Source organism: Protopterus annectens, chromosome 8.part0 (assembly GCF_019279795.1).
Source record: "Protopterus annectens isolate FY-2018-M chromosome 8.part0, PAN1.0, whole genome shotgun sequence".
NCBI classification, from domain to species: Eukaryota; Metazoa; Chordata; order Ceratodontiformes; family Protopteridae; genus Protopterus; species Protopterus annectens.
This window is the reverse complement of record NC_056741.1, coordinates 1,489,588,575-1,489,604,280: the sequence shown is the minus strand read 5'-3', so window position 1 is coordinate 1,489,604,280 and position 15,706 is coordinate 1,489,588,575. Positions and strand designations below refer to the sequence as shown.

At 42.9% G+C, this 15,706-nt stretch overlaps 1 protein-coding gene across 1 annotated transcript in view; it reads right to left on the bottom strand.

The window, feature by feature from the left end:
• The window catches only part of TMPRSS5 (transmembrane serine protease 5), an 819,938-nt gene that overhangs the window by 522,659 nt on the left and 281,573 nt on the right, over window positions 1-15,706 (bottom strand). Inside the window, exon 3 of the mRNA XM_044081066.1 lies at window positions 4,626-4,742. Within this exon, the coding sequence (XP_043937001.1) occupies window positions 4,626-4,742 (117 nt within the window). The remainder of the gene's footprint in view (window positions 1-4,625; window positions 4,743-15,706) is intronic.

Here is a 15,706-nt window from a genome sequence, read left to right as displayed (position 1 = left end):
ACAAACTACCTATCTATATCAAACAAAGCTCCTCATTAGCACTCTTCAAGAAAAATCTTGATGATTGGATGGGAGATAGGAAATTCACCCTGGGGATCACTTCTGTGGCTTTGCTTGACAGGGGCATAGGAAAATAATTTTCTTGGGTGGCAAAAGCCAGGGTACCTTTTTGGCTAGGCTTATATAAGCCCTAGGGCCGATAGCGTAGTACCTACCTATGAACCTATCATCAGTAGAATTTTATACAGTTTTCTGCTGGAACAGAAATTGCTAGTTTGCCCTATAGTAATACCTTATCAGTTGTCATGAGAGCAACTCAGGACTGAAAATTCATTCATGTTGGTAGACTGCCTCAGTGGTGCTGGGGGATGTAGCCATGATGGTGACATAGATAACCTGGAACTGATAAATGGTTGAGGCAATGGGGGAACTTGTTGAGAATTGTGGGACACAGTGGCCAGCAATGGCTGAGCCACTACGGGAGGAGAAAAACAGTTTGACCAAAAGTTATTGTGAATTTTCATGGAGGATGGGTAGCTTGCACTAGGTACATAGGTTTGACCTATGCACATGCATGATCAAGTAACATTTGCTCTGTAGCCAGGATGGTACACACATAGAAGCATACATGTGTCAGATATCAAGTGCAAAGTTTTTTTTTACCATTTCTCTTTGTTATAGCTATGCCCTTATCTTAAGTGGACTTTCTTATTCTAAAATTTGCAGTCTTTACTTTAGTTATTTCAGGTGGCCTATATTTAAGTTTATTAAACGGGTGTTTTGTTTATTGTATGCTGAGCAACTATCTTATTACTTCCTGATTCCATGTCATCCAGCCTCACCTTCTTATGATGTACTAGCGGGGAGAAATAGTTCTGTATTGGGATGGCAGGTGTTCTGTACTCTTCAGCAGATTTTATTACAAAATAACCAGAATGCACCACAATTAGTTACTAAGTCAGACAATAAATTAATAAATAAACACAGCTATATTCAAGTGATAGGTAGCAAAAGTGAGGTGGAATAGGATAAGATTTGTAGTAAGGTGTATAGTACTTGGCATATAGTATAATAAAACCTTTACACTTGATCTTTAAAGGCTCAGCAATGCAGTCCTCTACTATGGAGCAGCAGGTTGTTGAGGGGTGGGAATTGCTGCATACTCAAAAATTCCCTGTAAAGTGCTGAGCATGGAGCATGATGTTATACAAGATAGCTAACCTACCTTCCCTCTAGCCAACTTTAATGCAAAGTCTCCATTCCTGGTCTTGTGCCATGATGATGGGTCAATTCTGAGAGGGAAAGCTGAACATTTTGTCTGGGGGGAAAATTCATTTTTGAATTGGTGCTTAAATGTCACTTGGGGCTGAATTGATTATAGGCAAACTAAACTACAGTTACTTGGTTCTCCTCTGAGAGAGGATCACTGCATGTCTCTGCTGGCTACTGCTAGGAGCATATAGTCTCTCAGATGATGACCATACCACATGAGACTGGCCTTATTTGGCTTGAGATTCAGTTACTAAAAACAGGTATGTATGATCAGAACACTATCAATATGCTGTTAGTTCTAATGGAGCTTGACATAAAGAATAACTACATTTATTCTGAGGGTCAGTATTTCAAGCAGGCCACTGGTGTAGCTATAAGGGCAACGTGTACCTCCGTATTTGCAAATTATCTCATGTCTCATTGGGAACAAGAATATGTCTTTAATAGTGAGTATTATGGGTATATTTCTTGTTATACTTGATTTTTGGATGACATATTTCTTGTATGGGATGGCAGTAAAGAGTTATTAAAAATCTTTTTTGATTACATCAGTGGTACAGTAGAATTTTTAAAGTATACCTTTCATTATAGTATGGAACACATTACATATTTGGATGTGAGTCTGATGATAGATAAAGGAAAAGGTAGATTAGTTTCAAAAATTCATCATAAACCAACCTTTTCAAATTCATACTTGGATTTTGATAGTTGGCATCCCTATTCACAAAAGAAGTCCATTGTTAATGGTCAGTTCGTGAGGGCTGCCAGAATGGTGAGTGAGGATGATGCCTTCAAGGCAGAGGTAGATTTTATTTCCCAAATGTTTATAAAGAGGGGATACCCTAGTAGACTGGTGAGCAAGGTAGCTAAGGAAGTAGTAAAAAAGCAGGCGGATGGAATTAACAAGCCTATTTTGGGCAGGTCAGATGGAGATAATTTGAGATTGGGGGGTTTGCAGAAAGATAAACTAGATCACTCCAATAGGAAGCTTAGTTTCATTACAACTTTCAATTTGGATGCTGAGGCAGTTGCTGGAATCCTTAGGCGTAATTGGGAAATTCTATTATATGATCATCACATTGCACAAAGAGTGGGGTCTGCCCCTGTGATTGTTTACAAGAAGGACAGATCCTTTAAAAATCTGCTTGAATCCAAGGGACATAACAATTTGACTGTTTCTTCTAGGAAATGGAATTTTAGATGCGGTATGGGAACTGCTGTAGGAATATAGCAGAGACCTCAAAATATTTTAAGTTAAATGGTGTGAGCATTCACATAACGGGGCATTTTAACAGTTGCAGCAAAAATGTGGTATACCTGGCTAAGTGCCAGTCATGTCCTGTCTTTTATGTGGGAAAAACCTGTAGATGGTTTAAGGAGAGGTTTAATGAACATCTTTTGGACATTAGAAATTGTAAATTATATGACTCTCCATTAATATTCAAAAACGTGCACGCTGATTGGTCAGCATGCATGCTGTAAATCAGAGTTATAGTAATGGAAAAAGGTCCGGTCGCCCGGACTTTTTCCATTACTATAACTTTTTTTTTACAGCAACGGAGAATGCAAGATCTCCATTGCTTCACACTGTCTTGCTATGTTAAACGAGTTTAACATAGCGAGACAGCTTAAAAAAAAAGCAACAGAGATTCTCCATTGCTTTTTTTAAAGCTGCCTCGCTATGTTAAACTCTAACATAGTGAGACAGTTTGTAAAAAGCAATGGAGATCTTACTTTCTCCGTTGCTTTTGCCCACAGCTCTGATGTCCTGCGTAGGCATATGCATGCGTAGTACATCAGAACTGCCGCAGAATACCAGACAGCTGTGGAAGGGCAGCAAGGAGGCATTATACAATGCCATTATTTAAGAAAAGCAAATTTTGTCATTGTATAACAGCAATAACCCACTTCTGGGTGTGGGTAATGCTGAATTTACCCACGGTTGGTTTTGTTTGGCCACTCGGGCTTCGCCCTCGTGACCAAACCACACCAACCATGGGTAAATCCATCATTACCCACACCCAGGCGTGGGTTATTGCTATAATGACCAATGCTTTGAGTAGGCACATATTTGAAAATAAGGACCACATTTTTAGATTTTCAGTTTTGCAGCAGTTGGTTAAGAATGCTCAGGGAATGTTGCTTGATGTGCATCTAGATATCTGTAAGTTAAAGTGGCAACTTAGGTTAAATGCCACCCAACCACCTAGTATTAATGAAAATGTAAATATTGCTTGTATATTGAAATTAAAGCATATTTTAGGGTAAAGGCATAAGCTGTGTTTAATGCTATTATATGTATTTTAATGCATAACATGAAAGTAGTTTTATATCATGTTTTGATGTGAATGTAATATGTAATATAGGCATTTTTATGTGCATTTCCTATGTGCTTTTGGGCTGATTGATGATTATTCAATTAGTCAATTGGGTGTGGTTTTGTATAAAAGAACTGGGTTATGGAAATGGCATTGTTCTGAAGAAGTACCTTCAGTAGGGAAGAAAGCGCTAAACCAGTGTGTATTTATATGAATAAAGCTGATATTGGTTCCAATCTGCTGGTGTGATGAGTTTCCTTTGGATTTAGTCTCCTCTGATAGAGGATCACTGCATGTCTCTGCTGGTTACTGCTGGGAGCATATAGTCTATCAGATGATGAGAAATAATGGTTTGCAGTGAGTATAAAGCATCCCATCCTAAATATGATGTGCATACTGTGAATGATTCAAATTTACAAGATAGTGCTGAAGACCGGTGGTAGGCAGAAGATCGGGGATTGTGAAACCCTAGCAGCTGTACAATAATATGCTCTGGATCTGTGTATCAGAGCAGAGATGGATCTATAATCCCGAGATGACTCTGGTAGTAATGGGGGAAGCAACCTGTTTCTCAGCCCCACACTAAGAGAGTGGGGGTGGCATAACTTTAAGGAAATCACAGTTATCTGATGAGTAAACATAATCTGTGACTACCTGCTCATTTAGATGTCACAGTGAAATCTGATTTGTACTTAATAAAACAAATTAAGTAAAACATACATCAACAGTAGTTCAGTTAGACATAAATTATGTACTGCTGTTAAGAATTACAGCTTAACTCCATCCTTGTATCATGGAATTCAAAGAACAGAAATTTATGTGAGTGATGAATACATTTAGTTAAAATGTGACAGAGGACGAAATAATTAGTAATTGAATGAATGAATGGGAAAATGTTAGCCAGAGACACAGGTGCACTAGAACACTAATGCTTGCTTTCAGCAAAGCAGTTCAAAATATAAACACATGCAGATGTGAAATATGAGCATAATAAATAGCAGTTGTTGAAATAAGGGGAAAGTAATTAAGCCAAACCTTTTTTTGGAACCATGGTAGTGATGTCATTTTCAGTAAAATTACAGGAGGCCAACTTCTCTGTTTCATCACCCACTGCAGATCCTTTGTGTGTAATGGATTTAATAACACTGTGGACTGAAATAACAAAGGGAATAAAAATATATCACTGGATGCTAAGGAATTTGTGAAATACTGTGTAATACATTGTTTAAACTGGCAACAGCATTAAAGCATTTAAATGAAAGTTTACTTAAGTAATAATTTAATTAAAATGAAAAATCATTCCACAGATATAACACACAGTTGGCTTAATGAACCATTATAATCCACAATAAATATTACACATTAATACTCTATACAAAAAAGACATAAATAACATTTGAAGAAGATCCGGAGTGGATATTTTTGCTACATTTGGTGTATAGATATGTAGGAGCATCCCATTAAATGTATTCTTGGCAGTGGATATGAAGATACACAGAAGCAGATCTTAAAGTACCACGGGTGGCCTAGCTTGCTATATATGACAATTTCCTTAACTACAAACCTATCCTTTCCACTTCCCACAAAAAAACTGTCATGTTTCTTATACGCAGTTTTTAAAAGAGTAATCTGTTTATATCAGTAAGGCTGTAATGTTCAGGTAATACTTTTTGAAACCGTATTTTGAACGTTATCATTGCAATTAATTCTTTATTTAGGTTTTCAACTTTCATTGTCACATCTTTTTTATCATGCAACCATTTTAATTCATTTGAGGTGAGTAAATGTTTCTATCATGTCCCTTCATTTCAAAAGGCTACCGATCCTGAGTTACCTTACTCTGTATTCATACGGATCTGACAGAGCGCCTACTCCATTTTGTTACCTGCCTTTGGACTGTCTTCATTTTGTATATACCCATATAAAGATGAGTTTTAGAACAGTCTGAAGTAATCTTGGTATAGCACTTTACTGTTCCTTAGAAAAGTGTTTTAACATTATGCATCAAGAATAAACAGATTTCTTAGGAAATGGCAGTGAAAAAGCATCAGACATTCTTCGAATATGTCTAGAGGGAGGTGCGGCATACTGTTTGGCTGACATAAAGTGTTGGCCTATGATTCTAGTGAAGAAGATAGTAAGCTACAGAGAAGGGAGGGGGAGATAGAGGGGAAAGAGTGACAAAAACAGAGACAGACACAAAGTGTGAGAAAGGGAGAAGGTTTTCTGAACTCAGAACACATAAAAGCTGCATTGAAATACTGTAAACACTGCATTTGCAGGTAAATGGGGAATTCATAGGTTCATAGGTTCATACTAGGCTATCTGCCCTAGGGCATTTATAAGCCTAGCCAGAGGATGTTTGGCTTTCACCACCCATTTTAAATTAATTTTGCTATGCCCTTTTTCGAGGTTAGTATACTGTGCCTCTGTCTAACAGTGACACAGAAGTGATACCCGGGGTAAACCTATGATCTCCCATCCACTCATCAAGATTCCTCTTGAAGAGAGTCAATGAGGGACTCTGCCTAACCTGGACTGGGATTTTATTCCATAGTGAAGGGAGCCTCTGGGTTATGAATCTGTCCCTCCAGCATGTCCTATTTATTTCAGTGCTGAGGTTCAAGTCTATCGAGTGTGTAGCTCGATGGGATTTGGATTTTTTGAGGTGCAGCATGTCCCTTAATTCCGGGTTGGACATGGCCTTATCCAGGCACAGGTCACCTCTGAGCAGGTGGTATGCCACTGAGTAGAGCTGGAGTTTCTTTAACCGGGCAGCATATGGCATCTGTTTGAGCCCTTTGATCCTCTTGGTGAGGTACTTTTGGGGTCTTTCCAGTTGCTGCAGGTGTTTGTTAAGGTACATCCCAAAAGGGGCATTGTACTCGATTATGGGCCTAATGAGGGATGAGTAAAGAGGCACGATGACCTCCCCTGATCTAGATGTGAATCCCTTCATGATTAGGTGGGCTATATAAAATGTTTTTCTAATCACTTTGGCCACGTGGTTGTCAAATGAGAGGTTGCTATCAACTTGGGTCCCCAGGTCCCTAATGACTTCTGTACTTAATGGATTACCACCTATGTGGTAATTTGTGGGCACTTTGTTTTTGCCAAAGGGGATGACTATACACTTTTTGGCATTTAGCTTGAGGCCATGGCTCTGGCACCAGTTGTCTGTTTCTATGAGGCCCTTTTGGAGGATGCTTGTGTCGGCTGGAGAGTCGATTATGGCACCCAGTTTGCAGTCATCTGCGAACTTGGTCAGCCACAGTCCTTCCGTGTTGGCCTGTACCTCCGAGAAATATATACCAAACAAGAGAGGTCCCAGGACTGAGCCTTGTGGGATGCCACTTGTAACTGGTTTGGAGTCTGACATGGCTCCAGCAATTCTAACCATGTGGGTTCTGTCCTTGAGCCAGTTTGCAACCCATCTAGTGACATAGGGGTTTATATTTAAGGGTGAGCTTATCTATAATGCCTGAGTGGGGTATTGTATCGAAGGCTTTTGCGAGGTCCAGATAGGCTGTGTGGACCACTTTCCCTTCGTCAATGGCCTTGGTGACTGTTTCAAAGAAGTCAACCAGGTTTAAGAGGCAGGATCTGCCCTTAACAAAGCCAAACTGGGTAGGATCCAGTGTCTGTAGGTCCCCAATATCTTTATTTATGAGGTCCATGATGATCCTTTCCATAGCTTTGCACAGCAAGCTAGTCAGGCTTATGGGGCGATAGTTTCCAGGGTCCGTTGAGGCACCACCTTTGTGGAGAGGGACCACTGTTGCTGCCACTCTTTGGGTACATATCCTGTAGTAAGGCTGAGATTGAACAGTAGTTTTATGTTTGGGTTTAGCTCTTCTTGGAGTTCATGTAGGGCAGCCTGGGGCACCGTCTGGTCCCATTGATGCTGTGTTTTTGCTTTGAGAGGGCGGCCCCACCTGAGCATCTGAGATGTCGGGGCAGCACTCTGCTGGGATAGATATTTGCCCTTTGGTGGGGAGGGGAGAAGTTTGCTGAACCTGTCAGCTAGGATGTTGGCAATGTCTGTGGGATCAGTGTATTTTTTGTCATTTTGGACTAATTCTGAGCATATCTGGGAATTCCCACTCAGGTTCCTAACATAACTAAAGAAAGCCTTGTGATTATCTTTAGTGTCCTGTGCAATTCTTCTCTCGAATCTGGCCTTTGACGATTTTATGAGTGCCCGTAGTTTTTTGCTAATACTGATCAGAGATGCCTTCCCTTTTTGGGATTTTGCTCTATCATGTAGTAGCTTCCTCCTTCTATTGTATAGTTTGTTTATGGCTGGGGTCCACCAGACAGGTCGTCTGCCTTTGGAGGATTGGGTCTTGGTTTTATTTGGGATTGCATGATCCATGCATTCCTGAAGGTGTTCATAGAATGCATTTATAAAGATTCTGCGGTCTGGGCCATATTTTCCACAGGCCCTGGGGCTTTGAAGGATTCCACCTCGGTTTTGAGGAGTGTGAAATTTGCTTTAGAGAAGTTTTTCACTGTGGTTTTCTGGGCAGGGGGTGGGGTCGGGATGTGAATATCCAGTGAGATCAGTTTATGGTCTGATCTTACCAGTGAGGGATACACTTCTCGTCTGGAGCATAGAGTCCCCATGTTGGTGATGATCAGGTCCAGTATGTTTTCCCCTCTTGTGGGAGTGGTAACAAGTTGTTCCATAGCATTTGAGTTTATGAATTCTAGGAACCTTTGGGCAAGGGTGTTGGAGCTAGAGTAATGCTCCCAATCTATGTTTGGGTAGTTGAAGTCACCCAATATAATGGTGTTGGAGAGACCTTCATATTTTCCAGTGTTCTCAGGAAGGCCGAGTGGGGTTCCTGGGTTTGGGAGGGTGGTCTGTAGCAGGCTATAAACTGGAAGGCAGTTTTATCCACTGTTAGTTGCACATGGATAGTCTCTGATGCTTCGTGCTTTGCCACCAACCTGGAGGTGTGGGTATCTTTGATGAATATCGATACTCCCTCTCCTTTTGTGGTTCGGTCCAAGTTTTGGGGCCAAAAAGCATGGTATGAGGTATAACCTGGTAGTGCTGGGGTGCTCGAGTCCTGAACCAGGTTTCTGTTACTGCACAGATATCGATGTTCTCCATGCTAAGGAGAGTTTCGAGTGTGTGCATCTTGAGGTTTAGACTTCTAGCGTTGAGTAGCATTACTCTTAGTTTCTTATCCCTTGTGATACCTATGATGGTGGGTTTGTCTTTTGAGCCTTGCCTAAAAAAGGCACTATGGGGGTAGCAAGAGCCTTTGCCAATATCCGAAAGCCCAGGGGTGACAGGTGCAAGCCGTCCCTAGCAAAGCATCGTGGCTTGTCGTGCATATCATCCCAAGCTGACAGGCATTGGATCCCCTTTGAATGACACCAATACTTAAGCCAGTTGTTGAAATTGATCATCTTGTCTTCATATTGTGGCATCATTCTTGGTGAGGGTAAGATGCTACTCAAGGTCTGATGGTTTTAGATCTAGAATTTGAGACAAACCATAACAATTTGCTTAGTCTATCTAATGTAGAAAGTATTTGTAGAGACATTTCCATCCAAATATTTAGAATATACTAGATCTTAGTGGCATCCTCGGTGCAAGTAAAATGTCTCTACATTGTTGATCTGAGAACCAATCATGCATAAGATTCTCCCAGAGCTTGGCCTGGTGACAATTTGGATGCTCACCTGTCCTTAATAAGTGCCTGGTATAGAATACCCATCAAACCCTTCTGTGAATCCCTATCTATTCTTATTTCCATTAATACCTTAACTAATTCTGGCATATTCCACTTTTTTTGTTAGTATCAGTAACATCTATAGTGAAACAGCCTTCTGTATCACTAAATTTTAATTTACTCTGGATGTTGTATAATTAAGCAATAACCGACGACGTGGTGTGGTATATTGAAGATTTACCCACAGCTGATGTGGTTTAATCACGAGGGAGATGCCCGAGTGATTAAATAAAGCCAACCGTGGGTAAATTTCAATATACCACAACCACGGAGTCAGTTATTGCTATTATACAATGACATTATTTAAGAAGAAAAATACTTACTTTTCTTAAATAATCCCCCAGATTCTGCAAGCCCTGCATGGTGTGCAGGACTAGTGCAGGAGCTTCAGCAGGCAATATGTCTACCGTGCGATCCAGGAATAACCTATAGGGGCGTGCATGAGCGCTCCTGCACTAGTCCTGCACTGACTCAGCCCCTGTATGCAAATTACCCCATTTGCAGGAGAAATCCATACAAATGAGGTGAATTTGTGATCCAGGAAGCTGGAAACCGGCCATGCAGGACTAGTGTAATCTGCAGAAATGTACTCCACCAGTAACGGAGTACATTTCTGCAAATTACAAAATGGAGCCATGACAGCTCCAAATAAAGGGTGGATATCATGTATAAAGCATGTCAATGGCCAACTATAAGGCCATTGGCATGGAAAACACTTGCAAAAAAAAGAAATCAACTTTTATTTTTTTTAGCCGATCTTGGCTGTTTAAGCATAGGGCAGTGGTGATCAAATGGGATCGGGGGGGAAAATAAGAAAAAATACCTTAAATAAGCATTCTAACCAAAATCACTATTCTGCCATTATACTCAATGGCAGGCAGAAGACAACATGGCCAGTGAATAGTGGTTGCTAAGGGGGGAGGCTCAGTGTGGGACATGTAACTATGCATTAGCAGGCAATCCTATGCAAATGAGGGGAATGATAGTGAATCCCAGATTTCCCCTGCATGCTAGGCAGCTCCCAACAGTGTAAGAGTAGGAATAGGTTGGTGCAAGCCTAGGAGTAAGATGACATCATAGGGGTGTGTGTCAGGCATACTGTAAGCAGATTGGAGCCCTGTGGCTCGGGTTTGCTCCTAGCTTAGCACAGCTAAGCAAGGGTGTGTGTCTGAGGCTGCCTAGCACTCTTTACATTGCCTAAGTGGGTGTGCACACCACACACCAGGTTTTAAAGGAAAAAAAAAAGTAAACCAGGAAATAGCAGCTATGTGCACATTTGAGCACTGTGTTTGCGTGGCAAGCCCCCAAGCTTAAACAGGAAGGCAATGGGAAGGGAAAACAGCAGTAGGAAGGTAATCTAGGAGAACTAGCATAGTTGGCAGGTGAAATGCATCAGAATCAGCCAATTACACAGGCAGTAGACCAGCCCAGCCCAGAACACTACTATAAACCATGCAAATACCTTTCCCTCTGTTTTTTCCCATACTCTACACCACCAGTGTATACAAGTGGAGAAGTTTTAACAAACAAAACAACAAAATGATAGAGGCTGCAATAGCTATCATACAACATGTGGAAGAGGCTGAGGGTGGTGAGGATGTGAATGCTGTCGACCAACCCACAGTGAGGAGGCAGTGAAGAGTTTACAGACCATGGGTAGCCTACCAGGGGCTACATGAGCTGGAGATAGTGGAGCACTATAGGATGCATAGAGACCTCTTACAGCAAATTGTTCAGCTGTGCCGGCCACGCCTGACACACAGAACTAACAGAAGGGAGCCCATCCCAGTGGATACCAAGGTATATGTTGGCCTAAGAATACTAGCTACAGGTTCCTTCCAAAGGCCAACTGGGGATATGATGGGGATCTCACAGGCATCAGCATGCAGGGTACTCCACCAGTTCCTGGATGCCATGTCATCATATGCCAGTGAGCACATATATTTCCTCAATACCTGTGAGGTGTTGGCCAGCAATATGCAACTGTTCCACCAAAGAGCAGAATACCCTGAGGTAGTGAGTGCTATAGACTACATGCACATATGCATCAAAGCATCACCCAGTGAGCGGGATAGGGTCCACATCAACCGCAAGGGCTTCCCCTCCAGCAACTGCCAGGTCATGTGTGATGCCCAGGGCATAATAATGAATGCATGTGCTGGCTGCCCTGGAAGCTATCACGATTCCCACATATGGCATCTGACGCAGCTGTACCAGAGATTTGCCAATGGGGACATCCCTTGCAGTTACCTAGTGGGATGCTGCTTACGCACTAGAGTCATGGCTGATGACACCCATCAGAAATGCACACACACCCAAACAAGAACTCCATAATGAGGCACACGCACAGACCAGAATTATAATAGAGTGTGTGTTTGGGATGCCGGTTCCGGTGCCTGGACACATCCGGTGGAGCCTTGCAGTAATCACCAGCTACATGTACCCAGATTGTCATCATATGTGCCATTCTACACAATATGATCCTGCAAAAACAGCTGCAGCAGGAAAAGCATGGGGCAGGGCCACACAGGCCCCCACCATTGCCAAGGCCTGCACAGGCACAGAGTGACTCAAAGGGGGAACAACCTGAGCCTGCCCTAGTAGGCAGAAGGAGTCGTACCAAGTATGCCCTGGCCTTGGCAAAGAGGCAATGCATAGCACATACACTGACACAGGATGGACCCAGGGAATGACACCTCTCTCTGCCTCGCACATACAGTAAAAGGGATGCCAAACATGACACTACCTGTGCTCAACCATGTGTAGGGAGTGTACTATGTGCATCTGACATAGACAGCCTTTCAGCACCACCCTCATTACTGGGACACCCACAAGGTAAGTCACTCAACTTACCAATTGCTGAATGGAGTAGAATGTGTTGTTACCTGTATGGTATGGATGTGAGCATGCAAGGGAATCTGGTGGCTGAATGGTATGCCTGCAGATAGTAGACACCTATAGTGACACCATGAGATCTGTAACACATACTGGTGTCACCATCGTAGCCAGTACTACACAGGGTGACAAAACCCACTGCAGGAAATGTGCTGGGCCACATGTGTGTCCATATGACTCACACATGCCAGTCAGGGTGGTTCACATACCCAACAACAGTCTTAGTCAGCAGGACAGGTGTAGACAAATACAAACAAAGGCTATGCTATGGCCTCTGAATGATGCCTATTGGTAACCTCCCCCCTCAGGCCTACACAGACAGACTACAGCAGGTCAGGCAGTGGAATGTTAGTTCTGAAGGGTAGGAAGTCAGAAACTAATATGTAGGTCAATCAAAGCTAAGACCTGTAGTACACTGATATGTCTCTAGTCAGCATGATAGGTTAGAATACAGAATGAAATGGAGTACCTGACATACCAGTACAGTCATAGCAAATGTGTACAAGTGTCAGGTGTGCCCCCATCCTATGTATAAATATAGAAACAGTCAGGTGTGCCCCCAATCCTGTGTAGAAATGTAGTAACAGTCAGGTGTGCCCCCCCCAATCCTTTGTAGAAATGTAGAAACAGTCAGGTGTGCCTCCCCAATCCTGTGTAGAATTGTAGAAACAGTCGGGTGTGCCCCCCCAATCCTGTGAAGCAATGTAGAAATAGTCAGGTGGGCCACCCCCCCAATCCTGTGTAGAAATGGAGTAACAGTCAGGTGTGCCCCTCCCCCAATCCTGTGTTGAAATGTAGAAACAGTCAGGTGCGCTCCCCCCAACCCAACTTAGAAATGTAGTAACAGTTAGGTGTGCCCCCCAAACCTATTTAGAAATGTAGTAATGGTCTGGTCTGCCCCCCTCAATCCGATGTACACACATCGTAACAGTCAGGTGTGCCCCCACAACCCTATGTAGAAATGTAGTAATATGTATATGTAGGTATAATAACAGTGGAGCACAGATGCCCAGAGGTGGCCAAAGTAGCAGGATAGGTTGTAGCACTTGCACAATATGCAGGTATGTGTATGTTGGGTTGGTGTGTGTTTCATATTGTGTGAGAGTGGTCAGTATGTATGCATGTTGAGATAAGACCTGGTGGCCATTGCCCACTACTGCTGATGACAGGGACAAGTCCTCACAACTGTAGTGCCAAAGACATTTCCCACCGGTATAAAACATGCTAGCAGTAAGCCATTGTAAATGTATGGTGGTAATATGTGTCATCATCTGAAAGACTGACATGGCATGGCTGTTGGGCTAGATATACAAGTAGTACACAGGGGAAAGTACCCCAGACATACAGTTTATATTGTGTCAGTGTGAAATGGAGACACCCTTGGAATTGTATATACAGGTATGCATCACATTATCTGGTCCTGTAGTAGGGGATACTGGTGTTGATTGCCCGAACATGTGCAGATAATAAAGGAGGTAGGACTGATGTATTGGGAAACAGCTGCTGTACCTGCACATGCCAGCATAACTGGAATGTCCCATGCATATCAGTGCATCAGATGTAAGTAGTGTCCATAGCACACATACACCCAGCTCACGCAAACACCACCCACAGGTACCTCTCTGGTCATATCCCTGCTGTGGGGAATGGGTACAATATAACCCCACCTGTAAAAGGCAATAGCAAAAGAATGCAGCATGCAGTGCAGGTGTCCCATGCAGGTGTGTCTCGAGCCATAGTTAGCACCCTGCCAGCATCCACAGCACTTGATCAAGACTGATAGAAGGTACTGGCATGAACACCTAGCACACCTACCCTGACACCCCAGGGGGAATATACTGTATGGTGGTCTGAGACTGTAGGACTGACAGAATGCAACAGCCTGCCATATCTGGTCCACAGCAGCACCTAATGGCCCACAGGCCTCTGCCAAAGACCTGTGTCTCGCACATACTGCCAATACATGTTATGTCATGGACACCCAAATAACATAACACACTCCACATAAGCCATATGCAAGGCTATGTGTACAAACCACAGTAACATATGCACCATGCCCCACTGCATGAACTGTGGACCAACACCAACACACAGCTGTGATGGGGCGATAACCTTAGGGAAAGTATCAGAGAATGTATGCATAAAGTATAGAAGAGGATAGACTAACGGGGGGGGGGTGGGAGCAGGGGCAGCATGGAATGTGCAAGGTCCGACACAAAGCTGTGTGCACACACTATCCCTGGCTGTAAACATATAAATGGGTGGCTACATACCTGCCTGTACACCACAATAGGGTTAATGTCCTGACTCATGGTCCCTGCCTCTAGGTAACCTGTGTGAATCTGACCAGCTGTGAGGTATTGCCACAGCAATATAAGGCCATACTGTCATGTCAATGGATGTACACATATGGAATCCTCTGCCAGGACTGTACCAAGGTGCTGAACTGGATACACAGACCCAGCAGCAAGTGTCTGCAGCTCCTCCTCCAGAATGGGATAACTTACCATGAATATGTAGGCATCTGCCCACAATACCAGAGACAGCTGTAGTCACCCTTGTCCCCCAAGACATCACTGTGAGCAAGAATGTCCACCTGATAGTACATGAGGACAGAAAACATCACAATGTATAACAGTTCACATGTCTGAATATCTCTACTAACAGTAGTATCATGCAGCTGAAGCAGCACAGACACAATCACCTACAGTACACACTATCCCCTGCACAGTTTGTCTCCATATTGCCAAATGATCAATGGATACCCTGCAGAAACAGTTTGCTACCTGTAGGTGTACAACACAAACATCTGACTGGAGTACAAACTACCTGGAATTGATCCAAACATTCAATACAGAAGGGCATACTGGGCATGCTCACACACTTAAAGAAATGAAGGCAATGTCAGACAACAACATACTGAAAGGTCATACTGGGAATGCTCACACACTTAAACAAATGAAGCCCATGTCTGCAAACAACATATCTGGCAGTTGCAGATGTTAGTACATACACTCCTCAGTAGGGACCAGTCATGCTTTGCACACACAGTGGATAGGAATACAGACATATATCCAAGGACAACACACTATAATAAGCCAAAATTAGACATACATAGATGTGTGGAAGAGAGTGATTGTGACAAGGAGCCATCAAATTATGAGGCCTGTCCCACCCAGCACACAGCCAAATGACTACAACAACATGAGGTGTAAATATCACTCACTGTAGACATTAGCCACCAGTATCCATCAGCATTACAGACTAAGTGGTGCAAGTGCTACCTATGCAACATGACTGTACAAGGAAGTAGTCATATAGCAGCTGTATACATGTACCTGTGGAGTATAACCCTGTGTGTGCCCACATGTGGTGTGTCAACCTCTAGATGAATGGGTTATGGCCCATGCACACACACACTGCCCTCCCCATAGCCCTACTATGACAAGGCTGCTGAAGTCATCCACTTTGATT